The following is a 25210-nucleotide window of genomic DNA, read 5'->3' on the forward strand; positions in this document are numbered from 1 at the left end:
ATTTTTGGGCCGAGGCCGTCAACACCGCTTGTTATGTTTTAAATCGTGTGTTGATTAGATCTAATCTTAATAAAACTCCATATGAGCTTTGGAAAGATAAAAAACCTAATATTGGTTATTTCAAAGTTTTTGGATGGAAATGTTTTATTTTGAACACAAAAGATAATCTTGGCAAATTTGATCAAAAATCCAATGTTGGTATTTTTCTTGGATATTCAAATTCAAGTAAAGCTTATAGAGTTTATAACAAAAGAACTCTAGTTGTAGAAGAATCTATGCATGTTACATTTGATGAGTCTAACCCCTCCTCTGTGGAGAAAGGAATTACTTATGATGATGCAGATGGAGAGTTACAAGAAGAATCATCAAAGGATAAACAAGAGAATGCACCACAAAAAAATCAAGAGAACGGACAAGACGAGCAAACAAATATGGAACAACATGAAGGTACTTCTCAAGCACTCCCCAAGGAGTGGAGGTATATTTCTTCACATCCTAAGGATGTAATTTTAGGAGATCCCTCACGAGGTGTTACAACTAGATCATCACCTAGGAATGCTTGTGAGCATAATGCATTTATTTCTCGAATTGAACCCAAATCCTTTGCGGATGCAGAAAATGATGAATCTTAGATTATGACAATGCAAGAGCAGTTAAATCAATTTGAGAGAAATAATGTGTGGGAATTAGTTCCTAAACCGAAACATCAATCTATCATAGCTACTAAATAGGTTTTTAGGAATAAGATGGATGAATCCGGTGTGGTTATAAGGAATAAAGCTAGATTAGTTGCTCAAGGTTACAACCAAGAAGAAGGAATTGATTTTGATGAAACATTTGCACCCGTAGCTAGATCAGAATCAATTAGAAAAAAGAGAGCCTATGGCTGACTATTCAATTTTTTAGTAAGGGTTTCAATATTTGATTGGACAATCAGAAGGAGAATTAACTCTGTTTTCTCATGAATTTGGAATGTAAGTTCTTAGCATAGTCCTCTACATTCTTACTAGTCTTGATTTTTATTTTATCCTTTCGGTGGCTGTTATTTAAAATACTCATTTGTTAGAGAGATAGATATTAGAGTGTTATTGTGAGCCAAAATTGTTGAGATTGCTGATGTTGTTAATATCTAATGTTATCTAAAGAAGAATTTGTGTTTTAATCCCATTATTTATTTAGTTGAACATTATATTGGACTATAATCTCATAGTTTTTTTTCCAATTTGGGTTTTCTATGTAAAAATTTGTGTCTCTTCTAGTTGATTTATTACTTTGGATTGTATTGGTTTATTTTCTGTGTATTAATTTGTGATGCATATTGTTGAGTGTTAGAAAATGTATATTTATAAAGGAGAAAACCGTCATTTTACATTTCAAGTCTTACTAACACCTTTACTTTCATGAATTTAACCTTCTTTTGATTTAATTCCGTTTGTTTTATTTTAATTAAGTATTTTATGTATTTTAGGGGCATTATAGTCATTTCACAATAAATAAGAGATCAGACGGCAAAACGGATATCACTTTTGAACTCAGGACGGTCGAAAACCTTAGGAGGAGCATAAAAGGAAAAATGACATTATTCACATGTACGGTACTATTCACGGATACGGTACTGTCTACGTTACTGTTCATGACACTGTTCACATAGACGGATCGATGACGTGGCATTGACTGATGAGGTGTCACGATCCTGTTGGACTAAAATTCTTATATACTGTTGATGGTGACGTGGCAGCATATTAGTGGACGAAAAATCTCGCGTACGGTGCATGCATCACACAGGATTATTTTCAACCAAACCGCGTTACTGTTCATCCGGGTCAAACTGTGTTACTGTTCATCCGCGTGGTCAAACCGTGGACTGTTGACTGATGACGTGGCCCAATCCTGAGCGTCCAAACTGTTTTTAATCCGATGGCCATGATTTACTCCATGTATCTATAAAAAAGGGGTCTCTCCCCCCTAATTTGATATCTCTGAATCCATTTTTGGGATCCATTTTCTGTAATTCCTTTTCCATCTTGTATTTTCTTCGTATTTTAATAAATTCCCATTTTGCCCCTAGTTCAATTATGAGTGGCTAGTTTTCTTTCAAGCTTGGGTTGAAGGTGAAGTCTCAACATGTGTCATGGGCTTAATTTGGTAAATTTATTTTCTCTTCCCCTCTAGTTTTTGTGGATGTTTTGACTTCTCGTCGACAAATAATACTAATCTTGTCTAGTATCGCCTTGGTTTCACCGGCCCTCTAGTACAAGGTTATTATTATTTGGCACGATAAGCCCTTAGCACCATATTGATTAGAGCGTGGTTCATGAGGTGTGGATTCCCCCCTTATGATTTAATTGGCATTAATACGGATTATTTAGCCCATGATGCATGTTGATACGGATCCAGATACCCAAGTACGACATTTCAATAGAATTCTCTTCAATTTATTCTCGCCATTTCAATTCTAATTTTAGAATTTATTCTCGCCATTTTAATTTAAATTTTAGCATATTCCAAATCTTTTCCACCACAAATCCAATCACCCATTTACAAAATTAATTCTACACAATTAAAATCTACCTCCTCGTGGGATCGACACTCGTCACCATTGATCTATACTACAATAGATTCGTGCGCTTGCGAGTATATTAAAATTTGCACAACAAGTTTTTGGCGCCGTTGCCGGGGAGGTAAGTAATTTTAATTCGTAAAATTAATTTTTGTGAATAATTCCATTTAAATTGTTTCTTGTATTTTTTTTTTTTTAAAAAAAAGTGAATCTACATTTAAAGGTTAGTATTTTTTTTCTTTTTCTCTTATTTAAAATTCTGTAATTTAATTTTCAATTTATTTTTCTTTGTAATTTTTTTATTTTATTTTAATTAATTTAATTTTTAGTTAATTTCTTTCACGTATTTATTTTTGTGTATTTTTATAGAAAGGTTTTAATAGCGCAATAAGGTTAGTATCGTAATTTCTCCCTCTTATTTATTTTTATTTGTTTTGCATGCATGGTCGTAGGTCATTATTACCTAATCTTGAACCTATAGACCTTGAATTAGAAAAAACACTTAGCACACAAAAGCACATTAAAAATAAATTTGAAACGGATTTACAAGCACCACAGGAGAGGCCATTTAAAGACTATTTTAGTCCCTTAGCTAATTTGAGCACATCATGCATAAGATACCCAAATGTAGCTGCTAGGAGTTTTGAATTAAAACCCAGTGTGCTAAATTGTCTCCCAACATTTTATGGCCTAGAAAATGAGGATCCATATAATCATCTGAATGATTTTCATGCCATTTGTCAAACTTTTAAATATGAAAATTTTTCAGACGATGATGTTAAACTTAGACTATTCCCATTTTCTTGAAAAGATAGAGCTCGTTCATGGTTAAATACTTTACCTGCTAATAGCATTTCATCATGGGAACAAATGGTAACTAAATTTTTGAATAAATATTTCCCAGTGCATAAAACCAATGCTATTCGCAGGGAAATCTCGGAGTTCATCCAGAGAGAGGACGAGCAATTTTTCGAAACATGGGAGCGATTCAATGGGCTACTCTTGAAGTGTCCACATCATGGGTACGAGAAATGGCACCAATATCAATACTTTTTGGAGGGATTACTACCGAATGTGCAAGAATGGCTAATGGCAACAAGTGGAGGAGAGCTAATGTCAAAAAGTGCATCAGAAATTTGGGAATTCTTCCAGCGACAAGCAGATAATTCCCAACAACGGAGTCGATCACTCAGGACTACTAGAAGAATTAAAGGAGTGAATGAGGTTCAAATTGGCGAATCAACTTCAGGAATCAAAGAAGTCAAGGAGATGGTTGAAGGTCTTGCTCGACAAATAGCATCGTTATCGACTGCTAAATCAACTGAACCACATGACCTTGACTCATACTCGGATCAAGCCAATGCCATAGGTATAATGAGAAAACCATCAAATTACAACCCATACTCCAACACATATAATCCTGGATGGAGAGACCACCCCAATTTTTTATGGTCTCAAGGATTCCAACAGAATGGACCAGCAGCTCCAGCTCCACCAATGCAACAAATTCCTCAAGTTCCTCAAGCCTCTCAGCCACCATTTAGACCATACAATCAGAACCAGAACCACTCTCAACCTAGACCATGAGAGGATGCATTCCAGAATTTCAGGAATGTTACTCACTCCACGATTGAGCAACAGAACCGCACCATTGATGGACTACGAAATGAGTTGAGAGCAGGCTTCAACTCACAAGCTCAATCAGTTTCAAGCCTCGAGAAGATGGTGGGACAACTTGCTTCTTCAGTTCAGACCTTGGCAATGACTGTTGAGAAAGGCAAATTTCCAAGTCAACCAGTGCCTAATCCTAAAGGAGTACATGAAGCAAGTACCAGTTCACCACAGCAGCATGGAGAGGTCAAAGCAGTCATGACCTTACGAAAAGGAAAAGAAGTCGACAATAAAGTGGAGATGCCGGTGACAAAAGAAAATCAAATTGTACCTGTGAATGTTGAAGACTTATCACCGGAGGAGAAAGAAGAAACCAACCCACGGGAATATGTTCCCAAAGCTCCATTTCCTCAGAGGTTAGCTAAAGGAAAAAAGGGAAAATCCACAGGTGAGATTCTTGAAATCTTCAAACAGTTAAGTGTTAACATCCCTTTGCTTGATGCTATTAAGCAAGTTCCATCTTATGCCAAGTTTCTTAAAGACCTTTGTACTAAAAAGAGAAATATGCATGTTCAAAAGAAGGCATTTTTAACAGAAAACGTTAGTTCTATACTCCAACATAAAATTCCTTTAAAATGCAAAGACCCAGGCTCCCCCACTATCTCACGTAGTATAGGGAACCACACAATTGAGAATACTTTGTTGGATTTAGGAGCTAGTGTAAATCTTTTGCCTTACTCTGTATTCGTGAAACTTGGACTGGGAGAATTACACCCAACTCCAGTGGTGTTACAGCTTGCAGATCGGTCCACGAAAATACCTCGTGGTATTGTGGAGGACGTGCTTATCCAGGTAGACAAGTTTTATTTTCCTGTTGATTTCATTGTAATTGACACTCAACCAATACAGGATTCGAGGAAGCACATCCCCATTATTCTAGGCCGACCTTTCTTGGCAACTGCGGATGCTCACATTCAATGCAGGACTGGAAATATGCAGTTGTCCTTCGGCAACATGACTATGGAGCTGAACATCTTCAACATTGCCAAACAACCTCACAGTGCAGATGATGGAATTGTTGATGTGGATTTAATTGAAACAATAGTTGATAACACTTTTCTTTCAAACCTTAGTGATGATCCTTTACAAACATGTTTAACTCACTTTGGTTTGGATTTTGATATTGACAGATCGGTCGATGAGGTCAACGCCCTACTTGACTCAGCACCATCCATGGACACTAATAAATGGAAGTCAAGAGTTGAACAACTAGCACCATCAGAGAAGAAACTCATCTCATCATCAGAATCACCACCGAAACTCGAGCTCAAACCATTGCCCAACACATTGGAATATGTATTTTTGGGAGAAGAAAGCACTCTGCCAGTAATCATCTCATTATCCCTCAATGACGAACAAAAAGGTAAGTTGTTGGATGTTTTGAAAGAGCACAAAGGAGCATTAGGATGGACCATAGCAGACATAAAAGGTATAAATCCAGTAGACTGCATGCATTACATTCACCTTGATGAAAATGCTAAATCTACTAGGGAAATGCAACGTCGGTTAAATCCTAATATGAAAGAAGTTGTTAGAACTGAAGTCCTTAAGCTATTAGACGCAGGTATCATTTACCCAATTTCTGATAGTTCATGGGTCAGTCCTGTGCAAGTTGTCTCCAAAAAGTCAGGAGTCACAGTAGTTACGAATGCTGATAATGAATTGATACCCACTAGAGTGACTACAGGATGGCGTGTATGCATTGATTATAGAAAGTTGAATTCTGTCACACGTAAAGACCATTTTCCTTTACCATTTATTGATCAAATGCTTGATAGATTAGCAGGACATGAATTTTATTGCTTTCTAGATGGCTACTCAGGATATAATCAGATTCCCATAGTACAAAAAGATCAAGAGAAAACTACTTTCACTTGCCCTTTTGGCACATTTGCATATAGGAGAATGCCATTTGGATTATGTAATGCACCTGCTACATTTCAACGATGCATGTTGAACATTTTTTCTAATATGGTTGAACGATTCCTTGAAGTCTTTATGGAGGATTTTTCTGTCTTTGGTGACTCATTTGATCAATGTTTACATCATCTAACACTAGTTCTGCAGAGATGTATCGAGAAGAATTTGGTATTAAATTGGGAGAAATGTCATTTTATGGTAAAACAAGGTATTGTTCTCGGTCACATCATTTCGAGCAAAGGTATTGAGGTTGACAAAGCCAAGGTGGATCTCATTTCTAATCTTCCTTCACCCAAATCAGTCAGAGAATTAAGATCTTTCCTTGGGCATGCTGGTTTTTATAGACGTTTCATTAAAGATTTTAGCAAAGTTTCTAGACCCTTATGCAATCTACTTGCTAAGGATGTACCTTTTGTCTTTGATGATTCATGTCTTGTTGCGTTTGAAAAATTAAAGCATTTGTTGACATCATCACCCATCATTCAGCCCCCGAACTGGAACTTACCATTTGAGCTCATGTGTGATGCATCTGATTATGCAGTAGGAGCAGTATTAGGACAAAAAGTTGATCGAATTCCCCACGTTATTTACTATGCTAGTATGACATTGAATGATGCACAGTTGAACTATTCAACTACTGAAAAAGAAATGCTAGCAGTAGTATTTGCATTAGAGAAATTTCGATCTTATTTCATTGGTTGTAAAATAATTGTGTTCACAGATCATGCTGCTCTTAAATATCTTCTCACAAAGAAAGATGCAAAAGCTAGACTAATTCATTGGGTGTTACTTTTGCAGGAATTTGACTTGGAATTCAAAGATAAGAAAAGGACAGAAAATGTTGTGGCGGACCACCTCTCTCGTCTCCATTTTGACACAACTACAGAGCCATTACCATTAAATGAGTCATTCACTGATGAACAATTGATGAATGTGGAAGTATTACCGTGGTATGCTGACATCGTGAATTATCTTGTTACAGGTCAACTTCCAGAGCATTGGACCAAGCAAGATAAGGCTAAATTCTTTGCAGAAATAAAGAATTTCTTTTGGGATGACCCGTGTTTGTTCAAGTATTGTGCAGATCAAATTGTTAGACAATGTGTCCCAAAAAATGAAATTCAGAATATTCTTTCATTCTGCCATGAACAAGCTTGTGGAGGCCATTTCAGTGCTAAGAAAACAGCGACTAAAGTTTTACAATGTGGTTTCTATTGGCCAACTATATTTCGAGATGCTTACACTTTCTGTTCTTCATGTGATAGGTGTCAACGAATGGGGAGCATTACACGAAGGAACATGATGCCATTAAATCCAATTTTAGTGGTTGAGATTTTTGACGTATGGGGTATCGACTTCATGGGACCCTTTCCCCCGTCTTTTGGTCATCAATACATATTGGTTGCTGTTGACTATGTATCAAAATGGGTAGAAACAATTCCATGTAGGACCAATGATCACAAGGTGGTGATAGCATTTTTGAAAAGCAACATTATTTCACGCTTTGGATTCCCTCGAGCAATAATCAGTGATGGTGGTGCCCACTTTTGTAACAAAGCATTTAAAGCACTTTTGACAAAGTATTCAATCACACACAAAGTGGCGACCCCGTATCATCTACAAACCAGTGGCCAAGTTGAGATATCCAATCGAGAAATAAAGCACATATTAGAAAAGACGGTGAGGTCGGACAGAAAAGATTGGTCATTAAGACTTGATGATGCATTATGGGCATATAGAACGGCTTTCAAGACCCCGATTGGGATGTCACCCTACAGGCTAGTGTATGGAAAAGCTTGCCACCTACCTGTGGAACTCGAGCATCGTGCATATTGGGCCATCAAGAAATTCAATTTTGACATGTAGCAAGCCAGCTCAGAAAGAAGATTACAGCTGGCAGAACTTGAAGAAATTCGCAATGACGCGTACGAAAATGCCAAGATTTACAAGCAACGAATGAAAGTCTTCCATGACAAGCAAATTATGAGAAAATCTTTCACTCCAGGTCAGAAAGTGCTTTTATTCAATTCTCGCTTGCACCTATTCCCAGGTAAGTTACGCTCTCGTTGGTCTGGCCCATTTATTGTTCATACTGTTTTTCCACATGGGGCAATTGAAATTAAAGACCCAAAGAACGGTGTCACGTTTAAAGTTAATGGTCAAAGATTAAAGCCATATCTAGAATACCAACCACATGGAGAAGACACCGAAATAAATTTGAGTGGCCCACCAGATTTGAATTGATTTTTCTTTTCGTTGATTTGATTTTTCTTTCTTTCTTTATATTATTTTTTTGCTAATTGAAATTATTTTTTCATAAGTGTGTTTGTTTAACTAGTAAGTTTTCTCTTATCATTGTTAATCATGAGTCTCATACTTAGACCGTTCCTCCTGAACATTCTTAAACCACTTCAACGTGTCAAAACTCATCTCAAAAGGCAGATTCAATTTTGTAAAACACATCGCATTTGGGCTCTACAGCCACCAGAGTTAGTAGCCTATGTTGAGGGTTTAGAAAGCCAACTCAGAGACATTGAGAGAAGTGTTTACGACATCCAGTTGGAGCTTGAGGTAAATTCAATAAGAGGACGATTTTAATTTTCTTTGTGTGTTTTAATTTGTTTTTCTATTTGTGTGCTTTAGTTTGTTACCCCGGTGAAGTGGCGGATAACGGTACTCCGTGACAATCAAGTCGGTTACTTCAGTTTCCCATAATAACTGATATTCTGAGGCGAAAGTATGGACAGAAACGAGATTCTAGCGAAGCTTCACAAGCGATTCCCTTCACTTCCTCAGAATGCCCTCCTTACGATCTATAAAGCTCGGTCCGAATGCATGCGATTACTCATGAGGAATAACATACCTGCTGACATCCGTTGGTTAATCGAGGCTAAAGTACGATCGGCAGGTGAGTTACCTCCAAAATTTATTGCATATATGCCTGGTTGTGGTAAAGGAAATTATGCAAGAAAACGACGAGCTCGAAGAATTTCTGTTGCTTGTCATAAGTGTGCCAGAATGAGTTGCAATAAAAACCCATGTTCTTTAGGAATGATGTCTAATAACAGGGAAGATAAGATTTAATTCATTAGGGATGGCTTGAATAAGGAGTCATTGGATTATATCCTTTTGTCTCTTGAAACGCATCCCAGTGGATATGTGCAAGGAGCGATTCTCCAATTATGGCTATTATTCCAGAAAGAGCATGCACGATATAGTCTCGGGAATCTGACTATAAACGACCATGTTTGCCAGTTTATAAGAAAACTGGATAGGAAGCCTATTCTCGATCCATAGAGGGCGTTCAAGCCGTTTCTGAACGTAAAACCAGAGGAAGATGTGAGCCACAGTCGCAACTACTTGTAAATATCCTTTCACTTTACTGTTATTTTATTTCACTATTGTTTTATTGTGTGTATTATTGTCCTTAATAATTTTATTACTGTTTGCTTTTTCTTTTTTACTGTTTCCTTTTTTACTCGCGAGCCACGTGCTTTACGCGTTATTTGACACTGACATTTTACCTCATACACAACTGTGACCCACTATCACCAAGACTCTTAAATGTGATTTTCTTTGTCAAGCACTCACAAATTGTTTTTGCGAAGTATCACAATGGCAGCTACTCCCAATAGACAATTCAAGAACATTTGTGTGCTTTCTGGATTTACCTATGGCAAACATAAAGAGTTCGTTGAGGCAGCCATCGATCTTGGTCGCAGTATAGCAGCGAGAAAATTACACTTGGTGTATGGAGGAGGTAACCGAGGGTTATCAAAAATGGTCTCAGAAGCAGCTTTTATCAGAGGCAGCCAAGTGTTAGGCATCATCCCAAGAGTTCTAAAACTATTGGGCAGTTCGTCTGACTCATCAACTGGAGAAGAGTTAGTCGTCTCAAGTATGCAAGAAAGAATAACTGAAATGCTTAATCATGCTGATGCTTTTATTTTCCTTCCAGGAGATCTTGCAACACTAGAGGCACTTATCACACTAGCATCTTGGGCCCATCTGCACATCCACCAGAAACCCATCGGTTTGTTAAATGTCAATAACTTTTATGATAGCTTTATCGCATTTCTTAACCATGCAATAAAAAACTATTTCATTCCTTCTAATGTGAAAAAACTTTTTATTTGTGCTCACACTGCTAATGAGCTACTTGATCTGTTACAAGCTTATAAACCGGAGCCAGACCCCTAGACCTTTGTATTGGAGCGTCCAAATAATGATGGTAACAGTAGCAGCAGTAAGAAGTACAAATTAGATTTAACTCTCCGCCTGTAAATATTTTCTTCTGTGTTGCACCACCCAGGTGATGTCTTCTGAACTCTACTTCTTTCCTTTAACACATTGAGGACAATGTTTCGTTCTGGTTGGGGGGAGGGAATAGTCGACAATTGTGGAATCTTGGTTAAGTTTTTACTAATTTTTTGTTGTAGAAACTAACTGTTGCTAACGTTTTGTGTTGAAGATGGCTGAATATGGAGTGTAGTGACTCTAGAAACGCATCTTCATTGTTTAAAAAAAATTAAAAAATTAAAAAAAAATTTAGACATTTTTTTTCTCTTTATTAAGTTTTTATGTTCATTTTTCTTCTTCTTTTTAATTTCTCCTCTATAAATATACATTTTCCAACTTTTGAGTCGAAGATGGCTGAATATGGAGTGTAGTGCCTCTAGAAACGCATCTTCTTAGTTAAAAAAAAATCATTTTCTTTTTCTATCATTTTAAGTGTAACTTTTCTAATTAGTTTTTATGCATCATTTTCACATTTCTGCATGCATATTTTCCTTTCATGTTTAGAATATGTTGGGGGGTAGAATGTTGTTTAAAACATAATAATAATAATTTGTGTGATTTGTTTTAACACTGGATGACATGATTAATTTTAAATTTTAGTATTTGTATTATCTTTGGTCTTAAGTGATGTTACGTTATGTTTGCTACTTTACATGTTGATGTCGGAGACAAATATGAGTTGCTTGAAGGAATGAACATGTCATAAATAAGTGCCAAGTGAGTTGTTGAGCCTATCATTTTCTTGGAGAGTAACCCTTTTGCCCATTCTCTATACAGCTTAGCAGTTTATTATTTTATACACGATCTCTAGATTTCTTTTGAGTTAACCCTTAAAAAAATGGTAAAATAAAAAAAAAGAAAAAGAAAAAGAAAAAAAATGTGTGTTGCTACATTGGGAGGCCCATCTAACTAGTAGATATGGATGATTATTTAGAGCCCTAAAAGACGATGGAAATGCCATCTTTGATCCGTTTGAGCCTTTCTAACCATCCCTTTTATTAAATATCCATAGTTAACCCTTTTGAGCCTTTAAAAAAAAAATCTTTTTCTTTGTCAACATATCATCTTGACCCACTTCAATTTGGAGTATTACCCGATGTCTTATAAGTTCCATCACCTATTTATGTTTGAGAAAATGTAAATAATTATGTTGTTCAGTGAAGTTATGCCAAATAAAAGAAAAAAACAAAAAAAATAAAAAAAAACAAAAAACAAAAGTTGTTGTTTCAAAAGAATAAAAATAACAACAATAGGTGAAATCCACCTTGCAACTTCCAAAAAAAAAAAAAATCCCTGCAATTTTTTTTCTCAAACATACAATTTGTTTTCCTTATTTCCCTTCTTTGTTAACCATGTCCCTAGCCTACGTTACGTCCTAATAAAAGTCCTTCTTGATTTTAGGGAACTATAGTCTAAAGTAGAAGCTAGTTATATGGGCTAAAAAGATGTAGTGGTGCATATAAAAAAAATAAATAAAAAAATTGGGTTGACTAACAGTTTTTATTTGACTTGAGATCGTATTATTTTTAAGCTGAAGGCATATTTATTTCATCTCGGTGAGAGCATGTGATATCAGTTCTTCATTATTTTCTCTCAATTACCATTCATTGGAGTGACTATTTATATTTGGTTTAATTTCTTTGTGAGATTGTCACTACTTCCAGTGAGATTTTGGGGTTTGACATGTCATTCTTGAAAGTAGCTATAACAAAGTCTACTGGGCTTATTCATGTGGATGGTTGATGTGGGTGTGATGTTGCTTTAGACTGGAGATAATGCTTATACTTTTATTTGATTGCTATCATTAATCTGATGGAATAAATATGAGTGTTTCTATTAAAAAAAAAATTATTTTGAATTTGAATTTTGTTTTCGCTTTATTTGCTAGGGACTAGCAATAAGCTGGTTGGGGGGTGTGTTGAGTGTTAGAAAATGCATATTTATAAAGGAGAAAACCGTCATTTTACATTTCAAGTCTTACTAACACCTTTACTTTCATGAATTTAACCTTCTTTTGATTTAATTCCGTTTGTTTTATTTTAATTAAGTATTTTATGTATTTTAGGGGCATTATAATCATTTCACAATAAAGGAGAGATCAGACGGCAAAACGGATATCACTTTTGAACTTAGGACGGTCGAAAACCTTAGGAGCAGCATAAAAGGAAAAATGACATTATTCACATGTACGGTACTATTCACGGATACGGTACTGTCTACGTTACTATTCATGACACTGTTCACATAGACGGATCGATGACGTGGCATTGACTGATGACGTGGCATTGACTGATGAGGTGTCACGATCCTGTTGGACTAAAATTCTTATATACTGTTGATGGTGACGTGGCAGCATATTAGTGGACGAAAAATCTCGCGTATGGTGCATGCATCACACAGGATTATTTTCAACCAAACCGCGTTACTGTTCATCCGGGTCAAACCGTGGACTGTTGACTGATGACGTGGCCCAATCCTGAGCGTCCAAACTGTTTTTAATCCGATGGCCATGATTTACTCCATGTATCTATAAAAAGGGGGTCTCTCCCCCCTAATTTGATATCTCTGAATCCATTTTTGGGATCTATTTTCTGTAATTCCTTCTCCATCTTGTATTTTCTTCGTATTTTAATAAATTCCCATTTTGCCCCTAGTTCAATTATGAGTGGCTAGTTTTCTTTCAAGCTTGGGTTGAAGGTGAAGTCTCAACATGTGTCATGGGCTTAATTTGGTAAATTTATTTTCTCTTCCCCTCTAGTTTTTGTGGATGTTTTGACTTCTCGTCGACAAATAATACTAATCTTGTCTAGTACCGCCTTGGTTTTACTGGCCCTCTAGTACAAGGTTATTATTATTTGGCACGATAAGCCCTTAGCACCATATTGATTAGAGCGTGGTTCATGAGGTGTGGATTCCCCCCTTATGATTTAATTGGCATTAATACGGATTATTTAGCCCATGATGCATGTTGATACGGATCCAGATACCCAAGTACGACATTTTAATAGAATTCTCTTCAATTTATTCTCGCCATTTCAATTCTAATTTTAGAATTTATTCTCGCCATTTTAATTTAAGTTTTAGTATATTCCAAATCTTTTCCACCACAAATCCAATCACCCATTTACAAAATTAATTCTACACAATTAAAATCCACCTCCTCGTGGGATCGACACTCGTCACCATTGATCTATACTACAATAGATTCGTGCGCTTGCGAGTACATTAAAATTTGCACAACACATATTCCATTTTAAGCACACAAGGAGGGAAAAAGTTTGCTTTCGCTTTCTTTGTAGTTGTTTGTGTGAATTCTTTTCCTAACATTATAAAGGGTTGAATGCTTTATTGACTTATTTTCTTAGGGTACAGGACGGATCATGTATTTATATCAAGAATAGAGGAATTATATATGGAAGAAATATTTTTCTTGAATTATTGGGATTCATTATAAACTTAGACATTAGCTAGCTGTTGGCTAAGTTACGAAGAAAATCTAGACTTGAATGATAGTTAGCTATCTTTTTTTTTTTCGCGAGTTTGCATGTCACAAGATTGTGTGAGATGATTCCATTGCAGGCCTTTAGTAGAGTAATACAAATTGCCATATTTGTGTCCAATGGTTTGTTACTTAGGACCAGATGTGACTATTTGAAATCCATGAATTCCACATGTGGTGGGCAATGTATATCAACATAGTTGTCTTTTATAAGTAGTTTAATAGTATTTTATACTTTAATTAATTACATACTTGTGTGTATTATTTAGTTAATAATGCTTAGGACCAGATGTTTCAATTTTACAAAATTCAAATTTTAACTAGAATAAAAAAAATTAGGGCTTGACTCACTTAAATGTAATGTAACATTTAAATAAACTCATGAGTCAACCTATAACAGCTCAATTGTTTCACTTATTGTAATTTTTATTATTTTGCGTGACAATTCAAGCGTTGTTGTATGTAACATATGATGTGACGTAGCATGACCCTCAAAAATTATATATTACATATTACATCACTGTACAATTTTGACAATTTTGATTCCAAGTCCAAATGAAAGTAATATTTAATTTTTTTAGCTGAAATATAAATGAGTTTTAATTTTTCTAAAGTATGAATACAAATATTTGAGCAATATTTTTTTAAATATCTGAATATAAATGGCTTCTTTTTATTTTTATAAATATAAAAATATTAAACATGATTACTTGATATGTATATCCTTTTAAATAAAAAAATTAAATTTTATAGTTTAGGAAATAAGTATATTTTATAGAGATAGTTTTGGAATATATAACATTTACTTCTCATTTAGACCTTTTCTCTATTTTGGTAAAACTTACAAAAGTTTATTTATTATATTTAAATGTAAATATTTGAAAATCATAGATAAATTAGAAACAAAAATGCAAATTTTTTTAAAAATATGAAATTAATAGAATTTCAGACTTCAAACATTTAATAAACGAGCCTTTAGATTTTATAAAATTCGGACATGCGGACTAGATACACTTTTGTATGTATCATTTACTGTCACACCTTTAATTTTATTTTGCGATATTATAGAGAGAGCCCAATATTTATTTTCAAATGAAACGATCAACACAATTTCACAAATTGAACGAAACTTACTGTGAGAAGATGTTATTAGATCCAGAGGCTATTGCATTCTTGTTTCAAGTCAAGCTCTTGATCTTGAACAAACTCCAAATCAGGCATTCTGTCATTTCATGAGTTCATTTTCCGTTTTTCCAAAAAAAAATGATGAGAAAAAAAAATCATAAAGTATTTTTTTCAAAGTGACTCCAAACATAAATTTTCCATTATTTTCGTTTTTGCGAACAAGTTTTGTATGTTACAATTTTTTATTATACCTTTATTATTTTCTCAACAAGCTACCAGTTGTTTCTTCCATAATGAAATGGCAATATAAATTGGTAACGGAAACACTTTTCTAGATGCACAAAATTTTTTAGACAAATCTAAAATTCTGTGTGACTATTTCTAAACACAAAAGGACCTGTGTAACAATTTTTGAATTCTGATGTCAATGTCTTTTTCTTTTTTCTTTTTTTTTTGAAGAAAAGGAAAAATATTTTTTTAGAAAAAAATATGTTGATTTAATCAGAGTCATCTTGGTTTCAATAAATAATTAATCTTCTAGTATAGTAGTCTTGCTGTCAGTGCAATGTACTGATTATTCAATTCACTATGTACAAATTACAAGTCATCTTAACATTATGAACCAAAAAAAAAAAAAAAAAGCACATCTTGTAAAGCACACTTGTAGAAAATCATCAAAAATGGTTCCATGATCCAGATTTACACAAAATCAAGCTAAAATAGACATGGCCAAACTTCCACAAGATATTTTTACTGATACACTATCGCGGCTACCTATTGAGGTCCCTTTTTATGGTTTAAGTGTGTATCCAAGACATGGTTTTCTTTAATCTCTAATTCTCAATTTGCCAAATTCCAACTCTAACAAGCAATTTTAAAAGTCCGGTACCAGTGGTAAAATTTGTAGAGTCTTACTCACGACTTCTCCACTTCAATCCATCGATTATAGAGCATTTGGATTTGGTGATCTGAGAAACGGTAATGTAACACTGCAACTTGGTTATCCTGGGAAAAAAATTCCTGAAGATGATGCTACTATTATAGGATCCTGTAATGGCATGGTGTGCATATATTTTGATTCCACCAACATGGTTTTGTGGAACCTGAGTACTCGAGTTTCCAGGGAATTCTCAATGCCTGATCCTTTTCCTGAACAAGATGATTTTTCAAATGGGTTTGGTTATGATTATAAACTGATTAGATGTTTTATTTCAACTATTGGAAATGGAAACGTTTCCAGGGAAACTAAACTTCTTGTTTTTTTCCCCTGAAAAACGGTTCCTGGAAAGAAATTTAGTACTTTCTTTGGAGTGCTGATATCTTCAGAATAGGAGTTCTGTCAAATAACCTACTGCATTGGCTTGAAATGCAAAAAGGAGCTTCTGAGAAGAAGTATGTAATTGTGTCATTCGATCTGATAGAAGAAAGATTCGAAGAGATTTTGTCTTTGCAAGATCATACTGACCAAAATACGTATGTTGTAAACTAGAGAAATTGGAGAGACCGCCTTATCATTTTCAACGATCAAAAGGACCGTAGTTTCGGGGCCTGGGAATTGAAAGAATCACATGGACTAGAGTGTTCAGCATCTCAAGTAAGATATTTCCTAAATATGAATATTATCCAACTCTAGTAGGCTTTACTAAAGAGCATAAAGTTTTGGTGGAGATTGATGGAGGGAAGTTAGTTTTGTAGAACAAAAAAGGAAAAGACATTCAGAAGTTTTGAGATATATGATGAGTGGCATTGATTTGAAGGTATCATGTGCGAGGAAAGTTTAGTTTCTCCAATTGTTGATGAAGCAAGCAAGTTTTAGAAACAATGCTCTAAGGAAAAGGTAATAATGACATTATCAGTTTTGGCCTTTGACTTTTTTTTTTTTTTTTTTTCTGAACACTTATCACTTGCTGCATCTGAAATGTGATTCATAATGGCAGTGGCATCTTTACAACTCTTTAAAAATAAAAAGCGAAAAAATAGAAAAGAAAATTGCGATATTCATATTCTACCATGTCGTATATTCATTTGCTTTTTCTGATCAAGATGCATGAGCCTCAAGTGGGTGCATTTAAGGTTGGGTTTTAAAGTTTATTGAAGCACTCAACAACTCATAAATGCAATTATTGCCACAATAATGGAAGTATCTTTCAAAATTTTATTTTGATCAAAAGTCATCTGGATTTAATCTATAAATAAAATCTGCATGTGCATATAGTCTCAGTGTCTCTAATGGCTGAGATTTAAAAACTATGTCCATCTCTGCTTAGGTGTCGATGCATTGACCAATTAAATCAACCATAAATAGATTATTAATAAGGTGTGGATCACCCCTTATGAACTCAACATCTCTCCCATGTTTTGCCAATATGGGATTCGCCTAGGGTGTTATATACACCCCCTTAGGGAGTCAGCGTCTTTGCTGAGATTTTCCCCACTATCGCTCAAGAGGACACGCAGAATCGCTCTGATACCATAATGTCATGACCTCGCTCATACCTGACAAAATATTGTCTGCTTTAAACCTTATTAATGCCCGTGTGTGTTTGTTTATGGGGCGCCTCAAAGCTATAAATTTCTTATCATTTCTTATCTTTTTGAAGCTATCAAAAGATACACTATAGTTAGCAATAAGAATAGTGCTGGCTAAGTGTTGGCAGGAGAAAGAATCTAGAGATAATTTTTAATAAAGATGGTTAATTTAGAAATTTTATATGCGTTTAGTGAATGAATAATGCTGCATGTATTTAAAATAGCACAAAATTTAATACAAAAGCATAAAAAATTAAAAAAATTCTTGTGTTGTGGTGAATTCTTTTCTTGTAATGATTTTTTTTTTTCAGTGATGGCGTACTATTTTTTATACTATCTTTTTTTTATATATATTGGTATTGTCAGCCAACCGATGAATAAATTGTAAAATATTAATGTGAAAAATCTCTGCACCTCTTCGAATTTTATTTTTTAAAAGATAAGGAGATAAATGATTTCAAATTAATCTTTTAACTCTCTAACTTTTGTCAAATTTAAATTTGAATAGCCAACAAAATAAAATTAATTGAAAACTCTACCTCCGTACTCCGAGTGCGATTATTTTGACTCGAATTAATGCCTTAAAAATTTGAAAAACAGACCAGCACATTGAATATATAAAATGTGCCTGTATATACATCACACCCTGCCAATCACGGTGTTGTAATAATTGAATCATTGATCAGTAAATATATCTTATTGTCCTTTTCTCATGCGCATGCATCATTACGAAGTCATGCTAACAGTGTTGTTAGATTGTAACTTGTTAGATTATAACAAATCATATTTGCAAATATTCACATGAGGAGTCAAACATGCTTGCATAAAGTTAGTCCACATTTGCGAGCAAGCGTGATTATATATAATGTGCTTCTCTATTATAGTGTATGATCAATCAGGCAAGCTTAATTTAATTGATCATCAGTATCTATGGATGCGAATCAAGATCTAGGAGCAAAAGAGTTGTTTCAAGGCCAAGCTCAACTGTATAAGCTCATGTTTAATCATTTAAGCTCGATGTCACTCAAGTGCGCGATTGAGCTAGGCATAGCGGATATAATTCACAGCCACGGACGGGCCATCACTCTTTCTGAGTTGGTCTCGGCACTTGATATTCAGCCTACAAAAACGACTGGTTTATTCAGGCTCATGCGCTTGTTAGTTCACTCGGGCTGCTTTAACAAAACCAAAGTCAATGGACAAGAAGAAGCATACGGGCTCACAGCTGCTTCTACTCTGCTCATCAAAGACAAGCCCTACTGTTTTTCACCAACTGTTTCAGTATTTCTTGACCCATGTTTTGTCGCTGCATTTCAGTCTTTAGGTAGTTGGTTCAAAGGGACTGAGCTCACGTTGTGGGAAACTGTTCATGGAATCAAGTTCTGGGAATTTATGAATCAAAACCCTGGAATAAACCAGCGGTTCAATGAAGCAATGGCCAGTGACACTGAAATACTGACAAGCTTTGTTGTCAAAGCCGAGTGCAAGCAAATCTTTGAAGGGTTGGGCTCATTGGTTGACGTAGGAGGTGGCAACGGATCGCTTTCCAGAATCATCTCTGAAGCATTCCCTGGCATCAAATGCACTGTACTCGACCTCCCGCATGTTGTTGCTAACCTGCCTGAGGCCGACAACTTGAAATACATAGCAGGTGACATGTTTCAGTTTATCCCTCCGGCAGATGCCTTTCTCTTCAAGGTAAGATCCAATTTTAAAAATTTAAAACAACTTCTTAACCGTTTTCGTAAATACCAGATGATTTATTTCAATTGTTCTGTGTGCAGCACACATATCCGGACGTTAGAATCTTACAAAATCAGGATTTGAATGATCCAAATCAGATTTAAAGTAAAAGCAAAATGCTACACAACTCTAAATTTAATTTAACATTTGGATTTTACAGAATCTAGAAGTTTAGGCTTTAGCATGATCATTTACGTAGTCATTCTCTAGTGCGGTTACCCTCATTTTTTCGAGTGTAGATTCGAAGTTTACCATATTGGTAAAGGCTTGTATAACATTGAAACTTATTTTTTCATAACTTATATGTATATGTATTTATATGTGCGTGTGTGTGTTTATAGGCGGAGTAGTAAAGCGTTTTATCTACAACACTATAAAATTATTTTACAATATTTAAAACAACCAATCTGCATTCTAAAAAGTATGATTTGTGTATGTGCGCGCGCATAGATAGATAGATAGACACACGCACGAACTGGGATTTTATTAAAAAGAAAAAGTATATTTTAACTAAAATGTCAGATCAAACAACAGAACTGCACTATAAGTAGTGGATATTAATTAAATGAGTGATTGGCATGGTTGCAGTTGATTTTTCATGGATTAGGTGATGAGGATGGGTTGAAGATACTGAAGAAACGCAGAGAAGCAATTGCAAGCAATGGTAAGAGAGGAAAGGTCATAATAATAGATATTGTTATCAATGCAGAGGAAGAGGAACCCGAATTAACCGAAACAAAGTTCTTGTTTGACATTTTGATGAGCGTTAACGCTAATGGAAAAGAGAGAACTGAAAGTGAATGGGCAAAGCTATTCTCCGACGCTGGTTTCAGTCACTACAAAATAACACCTATATTTGGCATGAGATCCCTCATTGAAGTCTATCCATAAAGAATTGAGTAACCGTATTCCCGCAAGTCTCTTGTACTGCTTGATGGAATAGCAAAGTTTCGTTCAAGATGTATGCGTAGTAGTTGAAATGTCTCGTAATGACTAGAAAATGAGGTGACACACGGGTTTGAATATAGGATGAGTCACTCAATTAAAATGCTATAGTCTTTTGGTATGGAAACTTAAATATCCTAGACCACCCTTTAATATATTAAGAATAAAGGATTAGTGTGTACCGTGTTATATTGCATTTTTATATTGTTTCCAGCATCTGCTCTTATGTTTTATCTTTACTAATTAAATTACGATCTTTCTTAAGTTATTGTGTTCCCAAAACAAGTAACTGCAAAATAATTTATATTGTTACTTTGGATATCTTCAATTAGGTTGTACATTAATGATAAATGATTCAAAATTTATATTTGCAATGTAAGTAAAAAATAATAATAATTTGTAAAAAAATTAAAAAAGCAAAAATAACCTATTCAAATTAATGAGTAATATTACTATTAAAAATTAATATTTCAAAAGTATAACATCCCCACGATTCTTCTAAGCCAATCAGAAACATCATTGGCTAAGATTGTTTGATGTAAGCCAAAATTGATATTTAATTATTTTATTTAGTATTTTAATTTTTTCAAGCAGAATTTATAATTGGACTTGTATTTGGGGTGCATGGATTCTGTTTTCCGGTTTACTATTAGAAAGATTATGTCACGGGCTTAATAATTTATCATTAAAATCCTTATTTTATGCGAGGGTTTTATCTATCTTGATCACATTTCCACTATGTTATTACAAAAATCTTCAATTAACATGCAGTATAATATCCAAGTCAACTCAATCAAGTGAAGCTAATTAAAACTGAGGATCAAATAGCACAATCAACCTTACATAACAAGCAAGAATAATGGAAGCCATGAATTAATCACTAGCCGTTAGACCTCTATTCGTTTCTTTTAATTTAACTAGGTGGAAGCCAAGAATCTTGGGCAAAACACTATGCCCCATATTGTCTATGCATCCAACGATTCGTCAATGAAACTTTTTTTTTTATGGTATCACAGCCAATCTTGAGAGTCACAGACATGCATGGTTATTATGTTTCAATGAAAAAGAGTTTGCCACTAGTGAACCTCTTAAGAAAGTTGGCTTGCTTGAATGTAGATCAGTATACAAAAGAAATTCGAAGCTATTTGTGATTGTTTGGCTGCCGTCAAGAAACCAGTGGAAGATGTCGATAAACAGTGGCAATTGGCACGTGGACTTGGACCAGACTTGAGACCTGAAGGTAGCGATGCTGGGAAAACCTCCATACGGTCAATTTGGTCCTTTTAAGGTTCAAAAAGTTGAATTAATTTTCTTGTAATGCAAGCTAGTATCTAAGATGGTCAATGGATCTAGAGATGGTGGAAAGAAAAAAACACTTAAAGAAAGATGTAATTGATTGATTATGTTAACTGCTAGCTCATTTGTAAATTTGAAAGATAACGAAGACTCTATTGTAATTCACCCCATTAAGTGCAGTGTGATTATACAAAGAGTAGTATTAGGCATCTTGAAATTTTACCTCAAATGATATGATATTCATAACGATGGCATAGTTTAATTAACTCACGTAATATTTGTGAATAACATGTTACATACCATGCATATCACATAATATTTCAGTGTGAATATTATTTTCTCTTTCATGATAAATTGTATTGTGGGCATTTAAATATACAATATCGTAAAATTTAACTAAAGAGTTGGTGTAACCAAATATTTTGATAAGGATATCTAATGAAATTTCAAATAAATTTCATTTTGATCTTAAATTCCAAGCGACCTGCAGAATATATACACTACGATTTATTCAGAGCAATCCGAAAACGAAATAGTATGAGCTTCAGTTTGATTAAATATTTTTCCCAATACATTCAGATTTCAGAAAGTTTCAAAAGAAAGCTGAAAAAATATATCAATAATTGAAATGAAAAAAGTTAGAAGGAGGTATCTAAAAGTCAATTTCAACGCCAATGATGTGTAATTCCACATGAGTAAACTAATTAATTGCCATGAGAAAACGAAACGAAAAGAAAAGAAAGGTGCGTAAAATTTAATTTGACAATAACAGCTACGTTCTCCAACCGCCCCCCCCCCCCCCGCCCCCCGCCCCCCCCAACACCAAAAAAAGGCATAAATTTCATTTGACAATGATGTCCTGATATCCATGACCTCAACTTGGGAAAGGAAAAAAAAAAATTCATCATAAAGAAATTTCATTTGACATATTATCATTTATCTTGCTTCGCTTGGTATCATTTGTGCATTTTATTGTCTTTGAAGCATATGATTTTTTTTAGTTTGGTACTATGTTGGTGTTATTTTAATTTATATATTAAGAAACGTGATTGTTATATGGAAGAAATATTTTGCTGAAATAATGGGATTCATTCTAAACCTAGACATTGACTAGCTAGCCGTACACTACAAGAAAATGAGACATTTCCAAGAAATAAAAGATACACTGTCGGAAATAGACTTATTTTGTTGTTTAATGACCCCTATTATTTTATATAATAACATTATTTTATTATTTTATTATTTTTATTGTTGAAATATCTATATTAGGGAAGTAATGTAACATAATAATAATATACGAAATATACTAAATGTAATTTCATTAATTTCAAGAATTTATAAAATCACATTCATCATTCAAAAATGCTACAAAAATATCAATTTTATAATATCTTTTACAGAAAAAAATACCAAATTATAAACAAAATGATATCACCATATCTTAGATATGTTCAATCATCCTCTAAAACAACTTGAGTTGCTGAATCATTTGCCTCAACTTCATCATCCTCATACCCATCATCATCTTCTCTCGTCAAAACAATGTCCTAGGTGAAAGAAGGAATTTTAATCATTATTATTACCAAAACAAGAACTTGTATAAAACATAATCAAGAAGCTGAGACTAATGAGAAAAATATTGTAATAAAAACAAGTTTATATAGATGCATAGTCTCCATTTCAAAAAATCTAATAATTATTTCATCATTCACCTATATTAGAAGCTTGTCCATAATTACTTAAGTTCATCAACTAATAGAGCAATGACAAGTCACCAATCATTTTTTGTGAGAACTCAAAGCATAGAAAAATTCATTCACTTAATCTATTAATAAAATGAAATAAACAATCTATACCTTACGACATGATTCTTGTACAGACTTTCCAAGAACAAGTTTTATCATTCTTTTCAACTTCTGGATTCCTTTCTCTAAGTCTTTTACTTTTACTTCTAAATTACTACATTGATGCTTGTTACGTCCTTGACTTGGAGAACCATACACATCCTTGCCTTTGATGCCTGCTCCCTGACCAACAACACGACCATGTGCTGCTTCTCTTGTCACTTCTCGATATATTTTCCATTCATCCACTGGCAAGCCTTGATCTACAACAGTGGATCTCATTGATTCCATTGTTTCCTATAATAAATAAATACATTTGTGTGAGTGCATATAGTAATGAAATCATGCAAATAAATCAGGAATATTATGAAAATTTAATATCAAATACACACATGCATTTCCTTTGCCTTGTTACTTGCCAATGTCCCCTTACATGAAACATCTTGAATAAATTAAGTGGCTTAAGTTCAGTACCTATTTGTTACTGCAATAAAGAATTGAAATTGAATATGATCATAATAAATAAACGCACTTCTTTTATGAGCAAAGTCAAATATTTATCTTCCCATTTTCTTTTCTATGCTTGGCCATTGGGACGAACTTGTAGTATGAATAAGTTTGGACTTGGTTCAATTCCTCTTGCTTGTTGTGCTTGTTTTCTATATATAAGTTAAAAAAAAGCATAAAATCAACTTTGTTATTCTAAATCTATTGTTGAGTACTAGAGAATGCATATTTATAGAGGGTAAAATTGTCATTTTATTCTCGAAGTCTCACTAACATTTTCACTTTTACGTGTTTAAATTCTCTAAGCTTTTATAATCTGTGTTTTATTATAATTTAAGTATTTTATGTATTTCAGGGATATTTTAATCATTTCATAACTAACGAGAAGTCAGACAGCAAAACGGATGGCATTTTTGAACTCAGAATGGTTGAAAATTTTAGGAGGAGTATAAATGAGTATTCGACATATATATGGTACCGTTCAAATATAAGGTAATATTCACAAGTACAGCATTGTTTCACATATACGATATGATAATGTGGCATTGCAATGATGTAGCAGGATGCTACTGGACCAAAATACTGATGTAGCATTGACTGATGATGTGGTGTTGACTAATGTGGTGTTGACTAATGTGGTGTTGACTAATGATGTGTACCAACTAATCAAAGCTTGCCATGTGGCGCAATCGTGAGCGTCCGAATTGTTTTCATCTGATGGCCACGATTTACCCATTGTATATATAATAGAGGGCTCCTCAGCCTAATTTAACACCCTTGAATTCATTTTCGAGCTCCATTTTCTATAATTCTCTCATCATCTTGTATTTTCTACATATTTTAATAAAATTATCAGTTTACCCCTTATTCAATAATAAGTGGCTAATTTTGTTTCAAACTTGGGTTAAAGGTAAAATCTCAACATGATCCATGGGCTTAGGTAAATTTAATTTATTTTTCTTTTTTATTTATGTTGTTGTTTTGATTCATTGCCATAATATAAGAAACTTTGCATCTAATAACTTTTCCAACCTTTTATGATGTAGATTTTTCTGAAAGTTGAATTGCAATTCAATGTTTGCTTATCCAATTATTTATTGGACAAAAAGGAATTTAAAAATAAAACTTTAGTCATTTTAAAAGAATCGAACATGCTACCAACTCTCTTGTTAGAAGTTGTAATTTAATTTATAGATTCTAGGCTTCCATGAACTTGTGAAGTATTAAGTTATTTCTACAGTAAAACACCCCTTGGTAAATTGCAAGGGTTGT

General features: G+C 34.2%; 1 protein-coding gene across 1 annotated transcript; it reads left to right on the top strand.

Annotated features, from left to right (window-relative positions):
- The first annotated feature begins 18507 nt into the window (after positions 1 to 18507).
- LOC18033522 (trans-resveratrol di-O-methyltransferase) lies at positions 18508 to 20498 on the top strand. Its single transcript, XM_006420580.2, has 2 exons — positions 18508 to 19301; positions 19935 to 20498. The coding sequence occupies exons 1-2, from the start codon at positions 18534 to 18536 to the stop codon at positions 20235 to 20237; spliced, it is 1071 nt and encodes a 356-aa protein (XP_006420643.1). The 5' UTR covers positions 18508 to 18533; the 3' UTR covers positions 20238 to 20498.
- Positions 20499 to 25210: the final 4712 nt, after the last annotated feature.

This window comes from Citrus clementina, unplaced genomic scaffold, assembly GCF_000493195.1.
Source record: "Citrus clementina cultivar Clemenules unplaced genomic scaffold, Citrus_clementina_v1.0 scaffold_9, whole genome shotgun sequence".
Classification (NCBI taxonomy): Eukaryota; Viridiplantae; Streptophyta; class Magnoliopsida; order Sapindales; family Rutaceae; genus Citrus; species Citrus x clementina.

What these genes read in the sequence shown, in the direction of transcription:
- LOC18033522 (XM_006420580.2), top strand. Translation starts at nt 18,534, where the DNA reads ATGGATGCGAATCAAGATCTAGGAGCAAAAGAGTTGTTTCAAGGCCAA. An exon ending in CAGATGCCTTTCTCTTCAAG is followed by an intron (nt 19,302 to 19,934) that starts GTAAGATCCAAT and finishes GCATGGTTGCAG; the next exon opens with TTGATTTTTCATGGATTAGG.